Here is a 17185-nt window from a genome sequence, read left to right on the forward strand (position 1 = left end):
TGCTAGAAACCCCTCTGCCCAGACCCCCAGAGAGGCAGGCCGCTCCAGCAGGGCGGAGGTGGGACCTGCATCATTGCCCTGGCCAATACCTATGGCCCAGTAGAGGGCCCCCTTGCCCCACAGTCTTGGTGTCCAGAATCTCTCCCACAGGCTGCTGCAGGGTCCCAGGGGTGACAGGTGCGCAGAGCCCAGCTCCTGCCACCTACAATGTGCACGGCCCTGCCCAGAAGGCGGACAGCCCCCAGCCTTAGCGCAAAGCATTTTAGGTTTATTTAAATAAAAATTATAATTTATACAAGACTTCTTTAAACAAAGTTTTCTTTAAAAAATGTTACAGGGCTTTCTTTCTCATGGGTTCTTCATACAGTACAATCCTTTTTTTGAATAAGTCACACTGGTAATGATTATTTACAGATCGAAAATAGACTCAGGCTTCAGACATAAAAAATTTAACATTCATTCTAGTTCAGTGATTAGTCATAGAAATTAAACATCTGCCCAGATTTATACACTTCAATAAAAACTACAGCTTCTCCCTGCCGCTGTGCTCCTGCGGACTCCAGCTGTGCGGCTCACAGCCCGCGGCCACCCCGGCTTGTGGTCAGTTTTCATCTCCCTTTCTCCTCAAAAGGGACTCAAACTACCACCCCATCCTGCCACAGGGAACTCTCCTCACTGTGCTTGGGGACAGAATCCCAGTGCACCGAAAGAGGCACTCACTGACACCAAGGTCCCCAAGACCCACACCTGGGCACTGCCGGGGCCCAGAGAAGGTGTTGCTCATCAGCCACAGGTATCACCCCACAGCCTTTGCTGGGGACAGGTCAGGGCCCACCCAGCCTTGCTCTGGGCACAGAGGGGGGTCTAGTGGGGTGCCTCCTGTCTCCCCCTCCTGTGCACCCATGACAGCCGGTCCAGTATAGAGGCCAGAGCCGGGGTTCTGCCTTCACTTAGGAAAGGATGACATGCGGTGGGTGACCTGGAGCACTGACACCTATGTGGCCAGGGGCTGTGGGGATGCCACCATCTGGGGTGGGAAGTGTGCTTAACCTGGCAGGTTGACACGGCTCCCCCATAGCCCCTGGTACCAGTGTGTGACCCTGCAGTCCCCACAAAGGGGGTATCTTGGGCCATCAGATCTCTCACCCAAACCAGCAAATGAGGATCAGAGCAAAGGTAAAAATTACATCTGAAAAATGATACAAAAATAAGAAAAACAGCTTGCTCTCTGTAAAAAATATAATCTTCTGTTTCTTCAAAAAACAATCTCAACAACACCCAAAAGACTCAGGACAAGCCGAGGGAACTGGAGTAACCTGCCCCAGAGGTACGCGGACCGAGGCGGCTGCACCTCCCGGGAACTGCAGGCCTATCCAGAACCTGAGGCAGCCCTGCTCCTCAATCCACACCTGACACAGAGGTCCCGGAACAGACTGGCCTGCGAGAGGCTCTCGCCAACCTCCTCCACAGCCTAGTTCTCTGGGAACCTGGCTTCCCTGTGCAGTGCTGGGGCTGCTGGGGAACAGCTCGCCCTGCACACCAGGGCAGGCAATACTGTCAGTGCTGGCCCCAGGCCTCTGCCCATGGGCTTCTAAAGCAGAGGAACCTCCAAGCTTTCCCGACAGTGTACAGGGGAAGGGCATCTGCAGTGAGGGTCAGCACGGGTTGGTACCCTCCTGTCCACCCCTCCACCCCCCGGCCACCCAAGTGGCCACAGCCTGGAGGCTGAGAGCCAGGCCTGGCTGTAGCTGGTTTTCATCTGAAGGCTGCTGAAGCTCACAGCACCTCCAAAGCCTTTGCGGGTGTTCTCCGCACCTCTCCAAAGAGCAAAGTGTTAAAAAGATGTGCTTTACCCCTCTGGACCATTTTGGGTCACCAACTGCAGATCTCCCTGGCCGGCATGAGGCCGAGATGGGCAGGCGGCCCATGCAGGTGCTGGGCCAGGCCTGGACACTGAGGTGCTGGCCAGAGGAAGGTGCCACCCAACATGCCCAGCTCTGAGGGGGAGCAAGAGGCGGTGGGGGGGCCTTCACGGTCTCATGAAAGGGGAGTGCGGGGCATATTTAGTGACGCTGCTTCTGCCAAGGGCAGCCTCAGCGGGAGAGTCTTACTGGAAGAGCAACTGGCCCGTTTCTTGGTGGTTGGCGAAGGGGCCTCTGGATCACTCCCGACTGCCATCTTACTGACCACAGCACTCCTCAGCTATGGCTTTGGTGGTGGAAAAGCTTCAGCCTCGGGAAAGCAGGGGATGTGGGGTCCCGAGAGCCTCTTGGGGTCTTCAATTTGGTCTCTCAATCTGGGCTGAGATGGAGAACAGTGGGGGCCACATAGCCTCCTCCCAATAGGCCCCAAGGCTCCTCCGTCCTCCCGTGTCCACAGGTGTCCGTCAGCGCCATCAGGGGCCCCCCTCTGTCCTAGGGGGTCCTGGCCCTTCATGGTCCGTAAAATGCAGGGGTCAACATAATAAAAACCACTGGTCGAGGAGAATTATTGCAAAAGATCATGAGGATGTCCATGTTTTCCACTACCAAATTATTTTAAAAAAAAAAATCTCCAGCATGTCCCAAGAAGCCAATACTAGCCGTCGCCACCAGATGCTGCTGCTGAAGTGATCTTCATGTACTGGCTGAAAATGGTCTCGAAGGCCTCATCTCTGTGTACCATGGCACCAAACACAAGCGGCTGGCAAGGGGGAAATGCCATCGGTGAACGCAGTGATGGCCAGGATGACACCAGGACCAAGACACCCCTAAACCCAGGGCCCAGGTGAATATGCAGCCTCTTGGGGTCTGGGTACAGAAGAACAGGCTCTCAGCCTCCTGAGAAACGGAGGTAGCAGGCAGGGGCCCCAGGCTCTAGGCTTAGCCTCTCCTTCCCTGAATCATCAAGCTGGGTCCAGCCCAGCCTCACACTCCCTATCTGCCCTGTGGCCTCAGCAAGGGCTAAGATCTCAGGCCCCACTGCCCCAGCTGAAACCCCAGACCCTCAGGCCCACCTGACCGTGGTGGCCACTGGCCTGACACTTACTTTCTGGGTTGATGGCGTCGATACAGCAATCCCCATACCAGAGCCTGGGAGGACAGACAGGACCTTGTACTGAAAGACAACAAGGTGGCCGTCACCGTGGGCCTCTCCCAAGCACAGGGTGGCAGCCAGCCTGCCACAGGCCTGGGCATTCTCTTCCCTGGACACACAGGTGACAAGACCACTGGGGGCTGGGACTTCCCAGCCACAGACATTAAGGACCGGACAGAATCTTCTCACTCTGTGACTGAGAAACCAGGCCTGAAAATGGTCTGTCCCACCCTCTCTCAGCCCACCTGCCTCTGGCCCAAGTGAGGCTGGGGAGGCACAGGTCCCTAAGCCCAGTGTCAGGGCAAGTGCGTGTGTTGGCACCGTCCACCCCACCAGAAGGCAGGCTGGGAGGACTCTGACCCTCACTCTGTGCCTCTGGTCAGCCAGTCACGCATCCTTTTTCTGGAGGGGGTGACCCAACAGCAGCCGCAGGGCTGGGTGCACCTGGTGCCATGGGGGCAGGGGACACCACACCGTGCACAGATAGACCTGCCAGTGCCCAGGATGCTTGGAGTCAGGAAGGAGCAGCGAACCTGCGGGTGTGTGTGCCAAGAACAAGGTCCTGGACACCGCACACACCTGTGCCCACGTTCTCCTGCAGATTCTGCACAGTGACAATCAAAGGAAACCGCCAAGAAAATGCCTGGACCAGATGCAACCACTGCTCTCACCTAACGCCTGTGCCTGTAGCAGGAGCTGGGGGGCTCCCTGAGCTTCGGAGGGTCTCAGATTCAATGGGTGGAGAGCACAGTGGCTAGGCAGGGCTTAAACCAACCTCCTGGGTGCTAACCCCATCTCCCTTAAGATACATAGCCTGGGTACGTCTTACACACGTGGTCCCACAGGGGGACCATGGTAGGTGCTGACCTGCAGGGATGTGGGGGCTGATGCTCGAGAGTCAGACCGTGGCAGGCGGCACAGCCTCAGTGCCCGGAGACTCTGAGGGGGGCTGATGGGCTTTCGTAGTAGTAGGTGAGCCCCAGTGGGGACAGCAGCAATGCCTAGGATGCACCCTCCACCAGGGGCATGGCCCTGTCCCTGTGAAACCCACCAGCTTCAGGGCCCTCGGCTTTTCTGACCCTAAAAGCTGAAGGGGACAGGGAAACGCAGGGGACCGCAGCCGCACCAACCTTCTGGATGTCAGTGATGTCCACCAGCTTGATGACCTTGTTCCTCTTTGAAGACCCGGATTTGGAGCTTTCAAAGCACAAATAACTAGAGGGGGAGAGGAGGGGACAACCTAGCAGCTGCCCCATAGCCCCATGGGGACACACAGTGACACTCTCCCCACCCAGTGCTGCATGTGCAAAAAGCTAAAACGTTTAACCCAAGACCCAGGTGTCCCTGGGTCTCCCAGGCAGCTCCTGATCAGGGGATGGGCGAGCCCAGGGGCCTTGGCCTCTGCTGCAGGTGTGGGGGACCAGGTAGTCCGGGGCTCTACATGGCCAAAAACAGACACCACTCCCAGCCAGCTCACCCACCCCCCATGCCTGGTGGGGTCAGTCTTGCTTTAGTGGAAAAAGCCAGATGGTCTTCAGGCTGCTACATGCCAAAGGCAACAGTGCTAGCAGGTCACTGCACAGTCCCCTCCTCAGGAGACTGACCCTCACCTCCCTGGAAGGCTTTGGCTGATGCAGCACCTGGAAGGCCCGAGAAGACAGTGGGACAGAGCGGGGCAGCCTCTTGGCAGGAGGCCTCCCAAAAATCCCACTCAAGCCAGCTGCCCACCCTCCCAGAGAGGCAAGGAGCCCCTCATCTGCTGTGGTGCCCACTCACCTCTCCATCACGCACAGCACCCCACTCACCTCTCCGTCACACATAGCACCCCGCTCACCTCTCCGTCGCGCACAGCACCCCACTCGCCTCTCCGTCACGCACAGCACCCCACTCGCCTCTCCGTTGCGCACAGCACCCCACTCACCTCTCCATCACGCATAGCACCCCGCTCGCCTCTGTCGCGCACAGCACCACACTCACTTCTCCATCACACATAGCACCCCGCTCGCCTCTCCGTTGCACACAGCACCCCACTCACCTCTCCGTCGCGCACAGCACCCCACTCACCTCTCCGTCACACAAAGCACCCCGCTCGCCTCTCTGTCGCGCACAGCACCCCACTCACCACTCCGTCACGCACAGCACCCCACTCGGCTCTCTGTCGCGCACAGCACCACACTCACCTCTCCGTTGCGCACAGCACCCCACTCACCTCTCCGTCACACACAGCACCCCACTCACCTCTCCGTCGCGCACAGCACCCCGCTCGCCTCTCTGTCGTGCACAGCACCCCACTCACCTCTCCGTCACGCACAGCACCCCGCTCACCTCTCCATCACACACAACACCCCACTCGCCTCTCCATCACACACAGCACCCCGCTTGCCTCTCCATCATGCACAGCACCCCGCTTGCCTCTCCATCACACACAGCACCCCGCTCGCCTCTCCATCACACACAGCACCCCGCTCGCCTCTCCATCACGCACAGCACCCCACTCACCTCTCCGTTGCACACAGCACCCCACTCACCTCTCCGTCACACAAAGCACCCCGCTCGCCTCTCTGTCGCGCACAGCACCCCACTCACCACTCCGTCACGCACAGCACCCCACTCGGCTCTCTGTCGCGCACAGCACCACACTCACCTCTCCGTTGCGCACAGCACCCCACTCACCTCTCCGTCACACACAGCACCCCACTCACCTCTCCGTCGCGCACAGCACCCCGCTCGCCTCTCCGTCACACAAAGCACCCCGCTCGCCTCTCTGTCGCGCACAGCACCCCACTCACCACTCCGTCACGCACAGCACCCCACTCGGCTCTCTGTCGCGCACAGCACCACACTCACCTCTCCGTTGCGCACAGCACCCCACTCACCTCTCCGTCACACACAGCACCCCACTCACCTCTCCGTCGCGCACAGCACCCCGCTCGCCTCTCTGTCGTGCACAGCACCCCACTCACCTCTCCGTCACGCACAGCACCCCACTCACCTCTCCATCACACACAGCACCCCGCTCACCTCTCCATCACACACAACACCCCACTCGCCTCTCCATCACACACAGCACCCCGCTTGCCTCTCCATCATGCACAGCACCCCGCTTGCCTCTCCATCACACACAGCACCCCACTCGCCTCTCCATCACACACAGCACCCCGCTCGCCTCTCCATCATGCACAGCACCCCACTCGCCTCTCCATCACACACAGCACCCCACTCGCCTCTCTATCACACACAGCACCCCGCTTGCCTCTCCATCATGCACAGCACCCCACTTGCCTCTCCATCACACACAGCACCCCGCTCGCCTCTCCATCACACACAGCACCCCGCTTGCTTCTCCATCATGCACGGAACCGCTCACATTTCTCCTTCAATTGTAGCACTCCACTCACTTCTCTGTCACGTACAGCACGCCGTTCCTGATGTAGTCTGTGGGCATCTTGCGGTCTCTGTTTATCAGGCAACAGCGCCAGCCGTTCTCACACACTGCCGGGGACAAAACCCACCTGTCACCTTTCCCACTGGAAACACTCGTCCTTTGATGTGATACTCCCTTGGGGAGCAGGACAGGGATGCCCCTGTTAGGGGCAGGTCACCTCCCACATGTGTGCCCTTTCCCTGGGGCTCAGCTGGGAATAGGCTCAGTGCACACGTACCCGCCAGTGGACGTTCATTCTCAGTTAGGTTGAAGATCTCGTGGAAATTGCCCTTCTTGGTGCTGTGGAAGCGCCCGGCGTCGTCCTCTTTACTCAGGCCAGCTGGTGCGCTGGACACATAGCTCCGCGATGAGGTCGTCTGTGGCTGCTGACAGCACACAGTGCGCGTCAGGCCTTGACGGTGCGTGGGGGACACACCAGGGCCTCCCTGCTCACGCCAGCTGCAGACTCAGATGTGCTTATAGGCATGCAATCCCCGTGCAAGCGGTGGTCCAATAAGGGGGCGACGTGCCCCCCCACCCCTCCCAGTGCCAGCTCTGCTTCACCTTCTTCTGCCTTGAGGGGAGACCCCAGGAATGCCCCACCTTCCCCACACTGAACTCTGTGAGTAAGCCGAACCCCAGCACAAGCAGTCCAAGGACACTGCTGTCCAGCATGGGGTTGACATTTCATGAATCGAATGAAACTAGCCATGGGACAGGCCATGGAGGCACATGAGAAAACCAGAGGCACAGCACAGCAAGGGGCCCTACAGGCTGGGGCTCTCACACGGACACCGTACCTTGTCATGCCCTGACAGCTGGCCAGAGAGGAGACAACAGACACGTGTGACCAAGACAAAGGAAGGACCGGGGTCCACGTGACACAAGGTCAGGACGCACCGAGCTGAGCAGGGCCCCATCAGCCGCGTCCTTGCTCTATTTACTCTCTGCTAAGGGGGCCGGCACCAGCTGATCCCAAGAATGCCCCAATCCCAGTTGCCTCCTTCGTGCCTGGAGCACACCGCCACCCATACGGCCAGTGCCTGGCTGGGCTGTCCTGTGGCTGAGTTCAGGTTCACCAAAAGCTTTGTCACCCCAGGACCTGGAAGCATGATCACATCCAACCTAGAGTTTCTGCTCCCAGCTTCTGAGGCACCAGTAGGACACAGGGCCGCCCTTTCCTTAGTGGACACTGTACACAGCACTGTGTGCGGCCTCACCACCTCCAGAAAGCCTCCGAAGCCTTCCGGCCAGCCTCGCCGCCTCCGCAAAACCTCCAAAGCCTCCCAGCCAGCCTCACCACCTGCAGAAAGCCTCCAAAGCCTCCCAGCCAGCCTCACCACCTGCAGAAAGCCTCCAAAGCCTCCCGGCCAGCCTCACCACCTCCAGAAAGCCTCCAAAGCCTCCCAGCCAGCCTCACCGGCTCCAGAAAGCCTCCAAAGCCTCCCAGCCAGCCTCGTCACCTCCAGAAAGCCTCCCAGCCAGCCTCACCGCCTCCGGAAAACCTCCAAAGCCTCCCAGCCAGCCTCACCACCTGCAGAAAGCCTCCAAAGCCTCCCAGCCAGCCTCACCACCTGCAGAAAGCCTCCAAAGCCTCTCAGCCAGCCTCACCACCTCCAGAAAGCCTCCAAAGCCTCCCAGCCAGCCTCACCCGCTCCAGAAAGCCTCCAAAGCCTCCCAGCCAGCCTCGTCACCTCCAGAAAGCCTCCCAGCCAGCCTCACCGCCTCCGGAAAACCTCCAAAGCCTCCCGGCCAGCCTCACTGCCTCCAGAAAGCCTCCGAAGCCTCCCGGCCAGCCTCACCACCACCAGAAAGCCCTCCAAAGCCTCCTGGCCAGCTTCACCACCTCTAGAAAACCTCTGAAGCCTCCTGGCCAGCCTCATTGCCTCCAGAAAACCTCCGAAGCCTGCTGGGCCCAGAACCTCCCCCAAGGTCTGAGATGCCCCAAGGACAGCACCTATGTCCTGGCTCAGGACACTGTGCCCAATCCCACAGAGCCTGTCACCATAAACAAAATATGGCTGAGGACCAGCTTGTGAGCACCAGGTGAACCTTTCTCAGGTGCTAGTTGGCGTTGACGCCTAAGCCCTATGGGCAGGCACAGTAGGACCAGGCATTCACCATGGAGTGGTCACTCCCAGGCCCCAGGCTCTCAGCAGGAGGCACCCTGCCTGCCCTCACCCTGGCTCAGGGGGACCCTGTGCCTAGCACACCTTGGGGAAGCACCCCCAAGGGGCTTTTAGGCTGGGGTCCCTCCCAACCCTGAAGTGCTGCCCCTTGGCTTAGGAGGGGCTGGTTGGCCCCAGTAGGTGAGTGAAAGGACAGGTGGGCCTCAGAAAAGCAGTGGCTGGAGACAGGGAAAAGACCTCACAGGCTCTCAGAGCCCTGTGCACCTGCCACTATTGGCTTTCAGACGGGCTGAAGGTGAGCAGAGGACTGCGGGCCTGGAGCTGAGGCTTCCTGCCCCATGCACACCCAGCTGTAGGCCAGAGCTCACCCTTCGGGACATGGCGGTGCTGGAGCGCTCCTTGAGCTGGGGGTCTGTGGGGAGATTCTTCCAGATGATGTAGGGCGTGTCATACTTGGCCCGCAGCCTTGGGCAGCGTTTGAAGATGAAGTCAATGAGGAAAAACTTGATGCCTGCGTAGAGTCCTGGGGCAGGGGAAGGGTCCTGTTTAGCCCAGAACCTGGTGATTCTGCACATCTGTTTAGGATGATAGTTCCAGAACTTTCCATCTCCCAGATCTACACCCTGTCCCCGAGTCCAGCCCAGCCTGCCTCTCTTGGATATCCAGGTCAGCCTTGCCCCTCATCCCAACCCAGCTTCGTGGTTTAAATGCAGGCAAGGGCCATGTCCTGCACTTTTGCACCTGTGGTGAGACCACTCCCTGAGCTCTGTGCCAATCATTAATGTGCTCCTTCTCCAGTATGTCCCCACCCCGTGTGTCCCTCCTCACCTTCCTTATGGTACTAAAGGGCACCATCACCTACCCTGCAGTTCAGAGAATGCCCTCAGCATCTCCAACCATCTCCCTCACCCCAACCCATCTACCTCCAAATCAGTGGTTCTGCCTTCTAAACAGGTCAGGTCCACCCCAGCCACTCCCACTAGGCCACCCCCTCTCTAGACTAAGACATACCCACTCCCACCCAAACTATACCCTCTCCAGGTTAGGACCCACCTACTCCCACCAGGTCACACCCTCTCTAGGACACACCCATTCCAACCCAGGCCCCGCTCTTTCCTGCTAAGACAACACCCACTCCTACCAGCCCACACCCTCTAGATTAGGCCACACCCACTCCTGCCAAGGCCACTCCCTCTCCTGCTCCAGCCACACCCTCCCCAAACCTGTCTAGTTCTATAGGTTTTCCCAATGGCCCCCAACTCTGCCCTGACCCAGAGCTGTTCTTAACCCACATAAAATATGTCAGGAATGTCCCTCCTAGGGCGGCACCTGTGGCTCAAAGGAGTAGGGTGCCAGTCCCATATGCCGGAGGTGGTGGGTTTAAACTGAGCCCTGGCCAAAAAAAAAACTGCAAAAAAAAAAAAAAAAAAGTCCCTCCTTTGCTCAAACTCCTGACAAAGAATCTGATGTCCCTCTGGGGCACAGGTCCTCCCCAAGTTCACCCCCACCTGACCCCTCACCCAGTGCTGCTCCCTCTGCCCGTGGCCCTGGCCCCTGTGAGGCCTCCCCACCACTTGCTCTAACAGTTTCTGCAGCTGGCTCCTGTGCCCTGTGAGATGTTCATCAGCTGTGGTCGCTTGCCCAAAGGGGGCATGCCTAGAACTGGAGCACAGAGGACCACCACGCCCCCCAGCAACGCACAGGGACATGCAGCTGGAGCTAGGGAAGCTGGTCCTCTGAGCAGCTAGAAATGTCGGGCTACTCCTAGTGCTGGGGGCTGCTGAGCTGCCTGCAAAGCCATCCTCACAGAGCAGATGCGAAAGCCTGCAGGCTCTGAGTTCATGTCCCATCTTTCTTTTTCTAGAAAGGGAATTAGAGAAAGCTGTGCCTGTGTTTTGCTTATGTCTTGCCTTTGTAAGACATTTTCACACAAATGGATAAACCAAGTCTGACTTTTTGGACCCAAGTTCCCAACCTTTTCACTCTAGAAATACACTCAGGTGGGGAAGGGCAGGAGTGGGACACTGGCTTGGTCAACTGGACTGAGCTCCCAGGCCTCCTCCAGCCCAGCCATGAGGGACAGCTCAGCTTGAGAGCCCTCAGATCCCAGCTGGGCCATCCTCGCCCTCTGCGGTCAGGGCTCCTGTTAGCACAGGCAGAGGTCAGACAGTGATGAAGGAAGATGACGTCTCAGACAACATCAGGCAGGGTCAGTAAGTACCACCTGATGCTGTGAACGTAGTGTGGTCGCAAGGACCAAGCCACACCAGCTGCCACAAGCGGACGCAGGACAGATTCAGACACCAAGCCCCAAGTGCCTAACCACCCGGCTCAGAGAGGGCAGACTGTCCCAGGGACCCGTGAGCCCCAGATGCTGCTACACCTGTGAACTGACCCCTCATCAGAGGTCTGACTTGAGGTCTCGGCAGTCCCCTATATATTCACACTCCAGGAGACTTGAGACTAAACAGGGGCTCTGGGCATTTGGGGGGTAAAGATCTGGGTTTCAAAACCAAAGCCCTGATCTCGCTTCACCTCATACTGGGACACCACTGAGCCCCAGGGAGCCACCTTGAGCTGCTGCTGCTAGAACTCAGTCCTGCTCTGTACTACTAGCTTGGAGCCTCTAACTGCTTTCCTGAGCCTACGAGGCAAGAGGGATGTCTGGGCTTTTGAGAGCGTGGGGGGAGGTCTGCCCTCCAGATGCTGCTCAAGGTCTTCCCCCACACTCTCTCACAATTCACACAAACCATCCTTTTAGGGCTTAGACAATTCCTGCCTGCCCCACAGGACAGGTCTTGCTCCTGACTGCCAATGCCCGGCCCACATCAGATGCTGGGTCATTGTTGAGGGAAAGAGAGAAGACAGAGAGCAGCACGTGGACAGGCTGCCCCCCATTGTAGGGGGTGGGGGCGGCTGCACACCACACCTGACCCCACACAACCTGGGCCACGCAGCCAGCTCCCCTGTCCCTCTCAACCACAACTCCAGAAACAAACATTTCAGGATGTTGTAACTCACAGCCTTGGCCACGTCACCAAACTTAACCAGCTACAACCAGCTTCCCTGCACCTCAAACCAGACTCAGGCTCCCCCAACTGTCAGCACAGCCCACGCAGAGAGAATCCCCAGTGTTTCTAGGGCCTACTGAGCCTAGGGTTCACCAGTTCCTTCCCCTGGGCAAGAAACTGTGGCCCCTTACAAGCAGAGGGCACATGTGATTAAGAAGCGGCCTATGTCCTACATGGGTTCCATCTCTCCTAAATCGAAACATTTCGACAAAAAGCAGGCTCTCCAGGTCTTCACCCGCAGGCCTGCCCTGCTCTTGCAGGCATGCCAACACCCCACAGACACTGGTAGGATGCAGCTGCTCATCCCTGACACTACTGGGACACATGCACCCATGCGGTCGGGACAGCTCCTTACCCACGGCGAGCCCCACCAGGCGATAGGGGAAGAAACAGGAGGCCAGGAAGGCGGCCCACAGCGCCACGTACAGCTTCTGTGTGATCTCGGGCTGCACCCACATGAACAAGCTGGAAGGGAGATGGTGGGCTCAGGCAGGGTCGGGTGTGCCACGACCGCCAGGTGGGGGCTGGGACTTACTTCTTAATCTTTTCCAGGATGTCAGCCATCTTGCCAAAAAGGTTCTGCATAAAGAAGAAACCTCGATCGTGACAGATCTTCAGTCCCTCCACAACCCTGGGAGAGCTCACATTCTGGGAGGCCAGAGACACCTCTGGCCACTCACAGCCCAGTGGTCCTATCTAGCTACTCCCTGGGGGTGGGTGGTCACTTCTCTGCCTAGGGCCGGGCCCAGCATCCCCCAGAGACCACATCAGGAGGCGGCCATACCTGGGCTTTCTGGGCAACATCCAGCACGAGCTGGAACTTCTCAGACACAGTCAGGTCTTCTTTGGGAGGTTCCTTCAGTCAAAGGGGAAAGAGAATTTTCCACTGAAATTTAATAGTTCAGAACAATTACTGACAAAACAGCATGAAGGCCTCCCAGCCCCAGGGACCTGTGGGTCAGCCTGCCCCTCCCACTCAGGGACCTGGGTGCAAAGAGAGTGGCCCTCTGGGCTGATGGTGAACTCTCATCTGGAGGGCAGTGCACACAGCTGGGCTCTGCAGATACACTGAGGCCACTTAGCCCACTCCCTTGCCCATAGGCAGGGAGACCATCTTGTCCCGCCTATCAGACTCCACATGTCTCCCGTTCATTAAGAACCTCCCAAGGCTCTCAGGGCCGGGTGGGCACATCCCTGCCTCCTCCTGGCCACCACCCCCACCTCTGTGCACCCCATACCCAGAGCAGGTGCTTAGTGTCTGACCAGACCGTGGAGGCACCAGGGCCTCCCTCTATACACACCTGATGGTCCTACCCCCTGGGCCAAAGTCTCCCTCTAGAACAAGCTGCTATAGGGCGGCGCCTGTGGCTCAGTGAGTAGAGTGCCGGCCCCATATGCCGAGGGTGGCGGGTTCAAACCCAGCCCCGGCCAAATTGCAACAAAAAAATAGCCGGGCGTTGTGGCAGGCGCCTGTAGTCCCAGCTGCTCGGGAGGCTGAGGCAAGAGAATCGCGTAAGCTCAAGTTAGAGGTTGCTGTGAGCTGTGTGATGCCACGGCACTCTACCTGAGGGCGGTATGTGAGACTCTGTCTCTACAAAAAAAAAAAAAAAGAACAAGCTGCTATAAAAGATCTGGGGGCTTCTTGGGCCACATAGTCCAGTCTGCCACAGCTACTCGTCTGTTGTGCAAACACAGCCGTGGCAGTAAGTGCGGGTATGGCTGTGTGCCAATAAAACTTTATTTACAAACCAGGAGTGGGCCAGAAGCAGACTCTAGAGTCCTAGGCAGGGCCACATCTACTCATCTAGTTCACTGTTTGCCCCTCTACCCAGGGAGGCTATGGGGGCTACAGCAGCCCCTTGCTGCCCCACCCCCATCACATCATACCCTAGTTGGGAGCCCCAGCTAGAAAAGGCTGGGGCTTGGGGCTGGGGTTGTCAGGTTCCTCCTCCTCCACTTCTCTCCAGGGCAGGGCTCCCAGAGGAGAGCCACACAGCCTCATCCGAAGACTCCCCGTCTGTGGCTTTCCTGCACAGGCCCTTCCCTGTACAGCACCCACAGACTAAGCCCCCACCTGGCACAGATGGACAGAGGGGACTCTTGGCCCTGTAGGACTTACCACAGCTTCAGACACCTCCGGCACAATGCTCCACTGTATCCTCCAGCCCCTGGCAAAAAGGAAGCAACCACACACCTTTAAACAGTGTCACCTGCAAACAGCATGGTAGGGGTGACATCGTATTGCTGCCTGGCCTCCCAGCGGGGCTTAAAGGGGCCCTTCTCTGCTGGCCAGACGGGCTCCCCGAACCCCCTGCCAGTGCACTCCGGGACAACCGGGACCACTCCCCAGCAGTGGACTATTCCTGTCACTCTCTTCGGCCCCTCCCTGAGGGCCACTGGAGGAGAAGGGCCACATTGTAAAGCAACTAGAGGTGAGGGGGACGCCTTCGACAGAGCCAGTGGAAACAGCAACAGCAGTGTTTCCACTAATCCTGCTCCTCTCTGGGGCCACAACTCCTTGAGAGGACTGATGAGTTTGCTACAAACACATTTCCAAATGAACCTGCTTAGGCATAGAAAGTCATCTAGAAAAATCAGCATATAAAAATACAAACTTTTGGAGAGCTGAGGAAAAGTCTAGAATCAGGGCTGCTCCCTTCAGGTGGGTAAGAAGCTGAGCTTCGGCCCAGGGTCTGGGCCTCCCCAGGGGGCAGGGGGCTCAGCAGGGGTTCAGGAAGCAGTGCAGGGCCTGGGCCCAGCCTGGTGAGCCTGTGCTGCTGTGATATACCCCCAGGTGGACGTGATAGCTTCAGTATGCTCACCCCGCCCCGAGTCTAGGCCTGTCCATCTCATGACAGTCATCAGCAGGCACCTTACATGGTACTGAGCCCCTTGTGGCGTCAGTGACCAACACGCTGAGGTTTGGGGAGAACTGCCTGCCTGGGGGTCTGAAGCCTGCCAGAGATTCCCTGCAAACACCAAGGCATGACACATCCATCGTGTGTTATGGGTGGCATGATCCACGGACATAGGGATAAAGTAGCCCAGGACAAACTCGCACACCTACCTGGCGATGAGGTAATTGAGGGATAACCTCAGAATTGCTAGAAACAGGAACAAGGGGATGGCCCAGCCGTGCCACACGGCATTCATATACACCTGTGGATTCAGGATGTAGAGTTAGGCCACGTGACAGTTGGCTTAGGACAAGCCCCCACCCTCCAAATCGGCAGCACCCAGCATAGAGACTTGGCCCAGGGCTCCCAACACACCCTGGGAGGAGGACATGTCTGACAGGGAAGCTGCTTCCCAGCTAAGAGCTGCCAGAGAACCCACTCAGGATGGAGCCGCTGCCCTCAGGGGGAGGGGCGTGACACTGACCAGGACCAGGAGAGGAGCGCTAGGCCCCTCATCCTGGTCCCCCGGTGTGCTCCCACACACTGGACTTGGCATCACCAGGGCTCAGCACCGCTGAGGGGGGGCGGCCAACTGTGGGTTGAGAACCCCCTGGTGGCACGTCCCTCCCCCACGCAGCTGCAGACATATAGCAGAAGCTCAGGGGGGCTGGGAATGGAATCTACCCGCATCCAGGCAGAGGCCAGGGAGGTGGGTCTGAATCTTGGGTAGTTTCTTAGCCTTAACAGATATGACACATTGGTATCCCGGACCAGGGCAGCACCCACCTTACAACACAAGGCATTTGTGAAGGGTCACAGGGGAAGAGACCCCGAAGGCCAGGACGGAGCTGCCCCCCACTCCAACTTTCATCTCCCAGCAGGGCAGGCATGTCCAGGACAGGCACAAGGCCACAGGCTTCAGGGCTGGGGTGGTCCTCAGGACCCCTCTAAGCTGAATCCAGCTAGGGACTTTGGGGCTGATGGCTTCAGCTGAGAGGGTGCCAGAGAGGTAGGGCAGCCACCCTGGAAGCTTTAGAGGGTTCCTGGGCTGTGGCCGCAGTGGGACAGCGGCAGTCTGCAGGCCCCTGCCCCAAGGTCACGGGGCTCCCACAGAGGCTCAAGTCCTCAGAAAGAGACGCAGTCTCCCTGTGTGTGGCTCAGGGGCAGCTGCTGCAGGACGATTCTGGGCAGAGCTGTGGGGCCTACAGCCCCAAGAGCCCCTGGCAACGTCAGCCCTGACATCCTCTCCTTCCCCAGGGCCCATGGCTCACAAAGGCCGGCTGGGAGCTCTACACCCCCACTCTTGTCTGGAGCCTCCCTGGTGCCGGCATGGGTGGTGAGAGGCATGCCTGTGCCGAGACAGCGGCCACTACGGCTCTGTCCAGGGGGCCCTGGGCCCCACCTGACGTCTTTAATCCTCAAAGTGACCCTGTGGTTGGGTGTAAGCATCAGTGTGCTCACTTTACAGATGAGGAAACTGAGGCTGAGCATGTCTCTGGAGCCCAAGCAAGTGTTTCCAGGGTGGAGTGATGTCACCCCCCACCCAGCCAGGAGCCAGCCACTCACGGTGAAGGCGATGGCAGATGTGTAGACAGAGTACCAGTCAGATAAGGCAGAGAGGTTCTTCACAAAGTTTGTCACGGGCTTGGCACCACGCTCTGGGGACAAAGCAGACAAAATCAATGAGCCCTGTGCCCATGTGCAGGGTCAGGCTGGCCTCTCTGGCTGTCACAAAACCCAACAGGAGCCAATACAGGGTCCTGCTGACCCCAAGGCCAGCACTCTCTCCTGAGCTCTCTGTGGGGAGATGCCACCTGAACCCCCCCAAAAAAAACAGTGGACAAGAGAAAGGTGACAAGGTAAACATGAGGGGAGAGGCTCCCCCAGAGCCCCCAGGGCTGGGGAGCATCTAAGGAAAGCATCACTTTTTATCCCAAGTGTCAGGGCTCCAGGCCCTGGGAAAACTCCCACTGCAGGGCAGGGGCAGCCTGAGGGCCTGGGCCTCGTCCCCAGGGGCCAAGCAGGTATCTTCTTGAAGGTCCGAGAGAAGCTCAGCTCAGCTCACCTGTGCCCCACACCCTGCACTTCTAGTGCCCCCCGCACCGGGCCCCTGCAGCGTTGGCCCCAAGTACTCACTCAGGCGTCTCATGTTCTCGGTCAACCTGGGAGGAGAGGAGCTGGCATCAGTGCATGGAGGTCCTACATCCCCACCGCCCACCCCTTCTGGCTGGTGGCCCAAGTGCCTGGGACCCCTCCAGCACACACAGCCAGCAACTCAAGCAGTGCCATGCCCTGGGGTGGCCCTTGCTGCCACACCCTAAGCAAAGGAACTGCTTGCCAATGGAACTGTTCCCTTCACCTGCCCACAGAAATCCCCAAGGCCCTGCTGTCCTCACTCCCCTGAGACCCCAGTGCCTGGCAAGTGAGGGGAAACATGAACCACTGGTGTAGGGAAGGCCCTGGGAAGGTGACCCCTGAGCCCACTGTCCCCAGGGGACATTCGTCACAATCCATGAGCAAGAGCAGCATGGATGTGATAGGGGTCTGGGCTACCTCATGCTGTGCGTCCCTGAGCTGGGCTCGAGGTCC

The 17185-nt window shown here is 58.5% G+C and overlaps 1 protein-coding gene across 4 annotated transcripts in view; it reads right to left on the reverse strand.

Annotated features, from left to right (window-relative positions):
* Positions 1–247: 247 nt before the first annotated feature.
* The window catches only part of GRAMD4 (GRAM domain containing 4), a 76870-nt gene continuing 59932 nt past the window's right edge, over positions 248–17185 (reverse strand). Inside the window, exons 7-19 of one of the 4 annotated variants that reach the window (XM_053585001.1) lie at positions 16733–16758; positions 16163–16254; positions 14767–14858; positions 13819–13867; positions 12484–12555; positions 12235–12278; positions 12055–12164; positions 8997–9151; positions 6738–6882; positions 6474–6567; positions 4206–4290; positions 3028–3096; positions 248–2682 (exon numbers count right to left, since the gene is read on the reverse strand). In XM_053585001.1, coding sequence (XP_053440976.1) covers positions 2578–2682; positions 3028–3096; positions 4206–4290; positions 6474–6567; positions 6738–6882; positions 8997–9151; positions 12055–12164; positions 12235–12278; positions 12484–12555; positions 13819–13867; positions 14767–14858; positions 16163–16254; positions 16733–16758 — 1138 coding nt within the window. In that variant the 3' untranslated portion in view covers positions 248–2577. Of the gene's footprint in view, positions 2683–3027; positions 3097–4205; positions 4291–4314; positions 6568–6737; positions 6886–8996; positions 9152–12054; positions 12165–12234; positions 12279–12483; positions 12556–13818; positions 13868–14766; positions 14859–16162; positions 16255–16732; positions 16759–17185 lie in introns of those variants that run through there. The other 3 variants (XM_053585000.1, XR_008378910.1, XR_008378911.1) reach the window with 3 other exon arrangements.

This window comes from Nycticebus coucang, chromosome 3 (assembly GCF_027406575.1).
Source record: "Nycticebus coucang isolate mNycCou1 chromosome 3, mNycCou1.pri, whole genome shotgun sequence".
Classification (NCBI taxonomy): domain Eukaryota; kingdom Metazoa; phylum Chordata; class Mammalia; order Primates; family Lorisidae; genus Nycticebus; species Nycticebus coucang.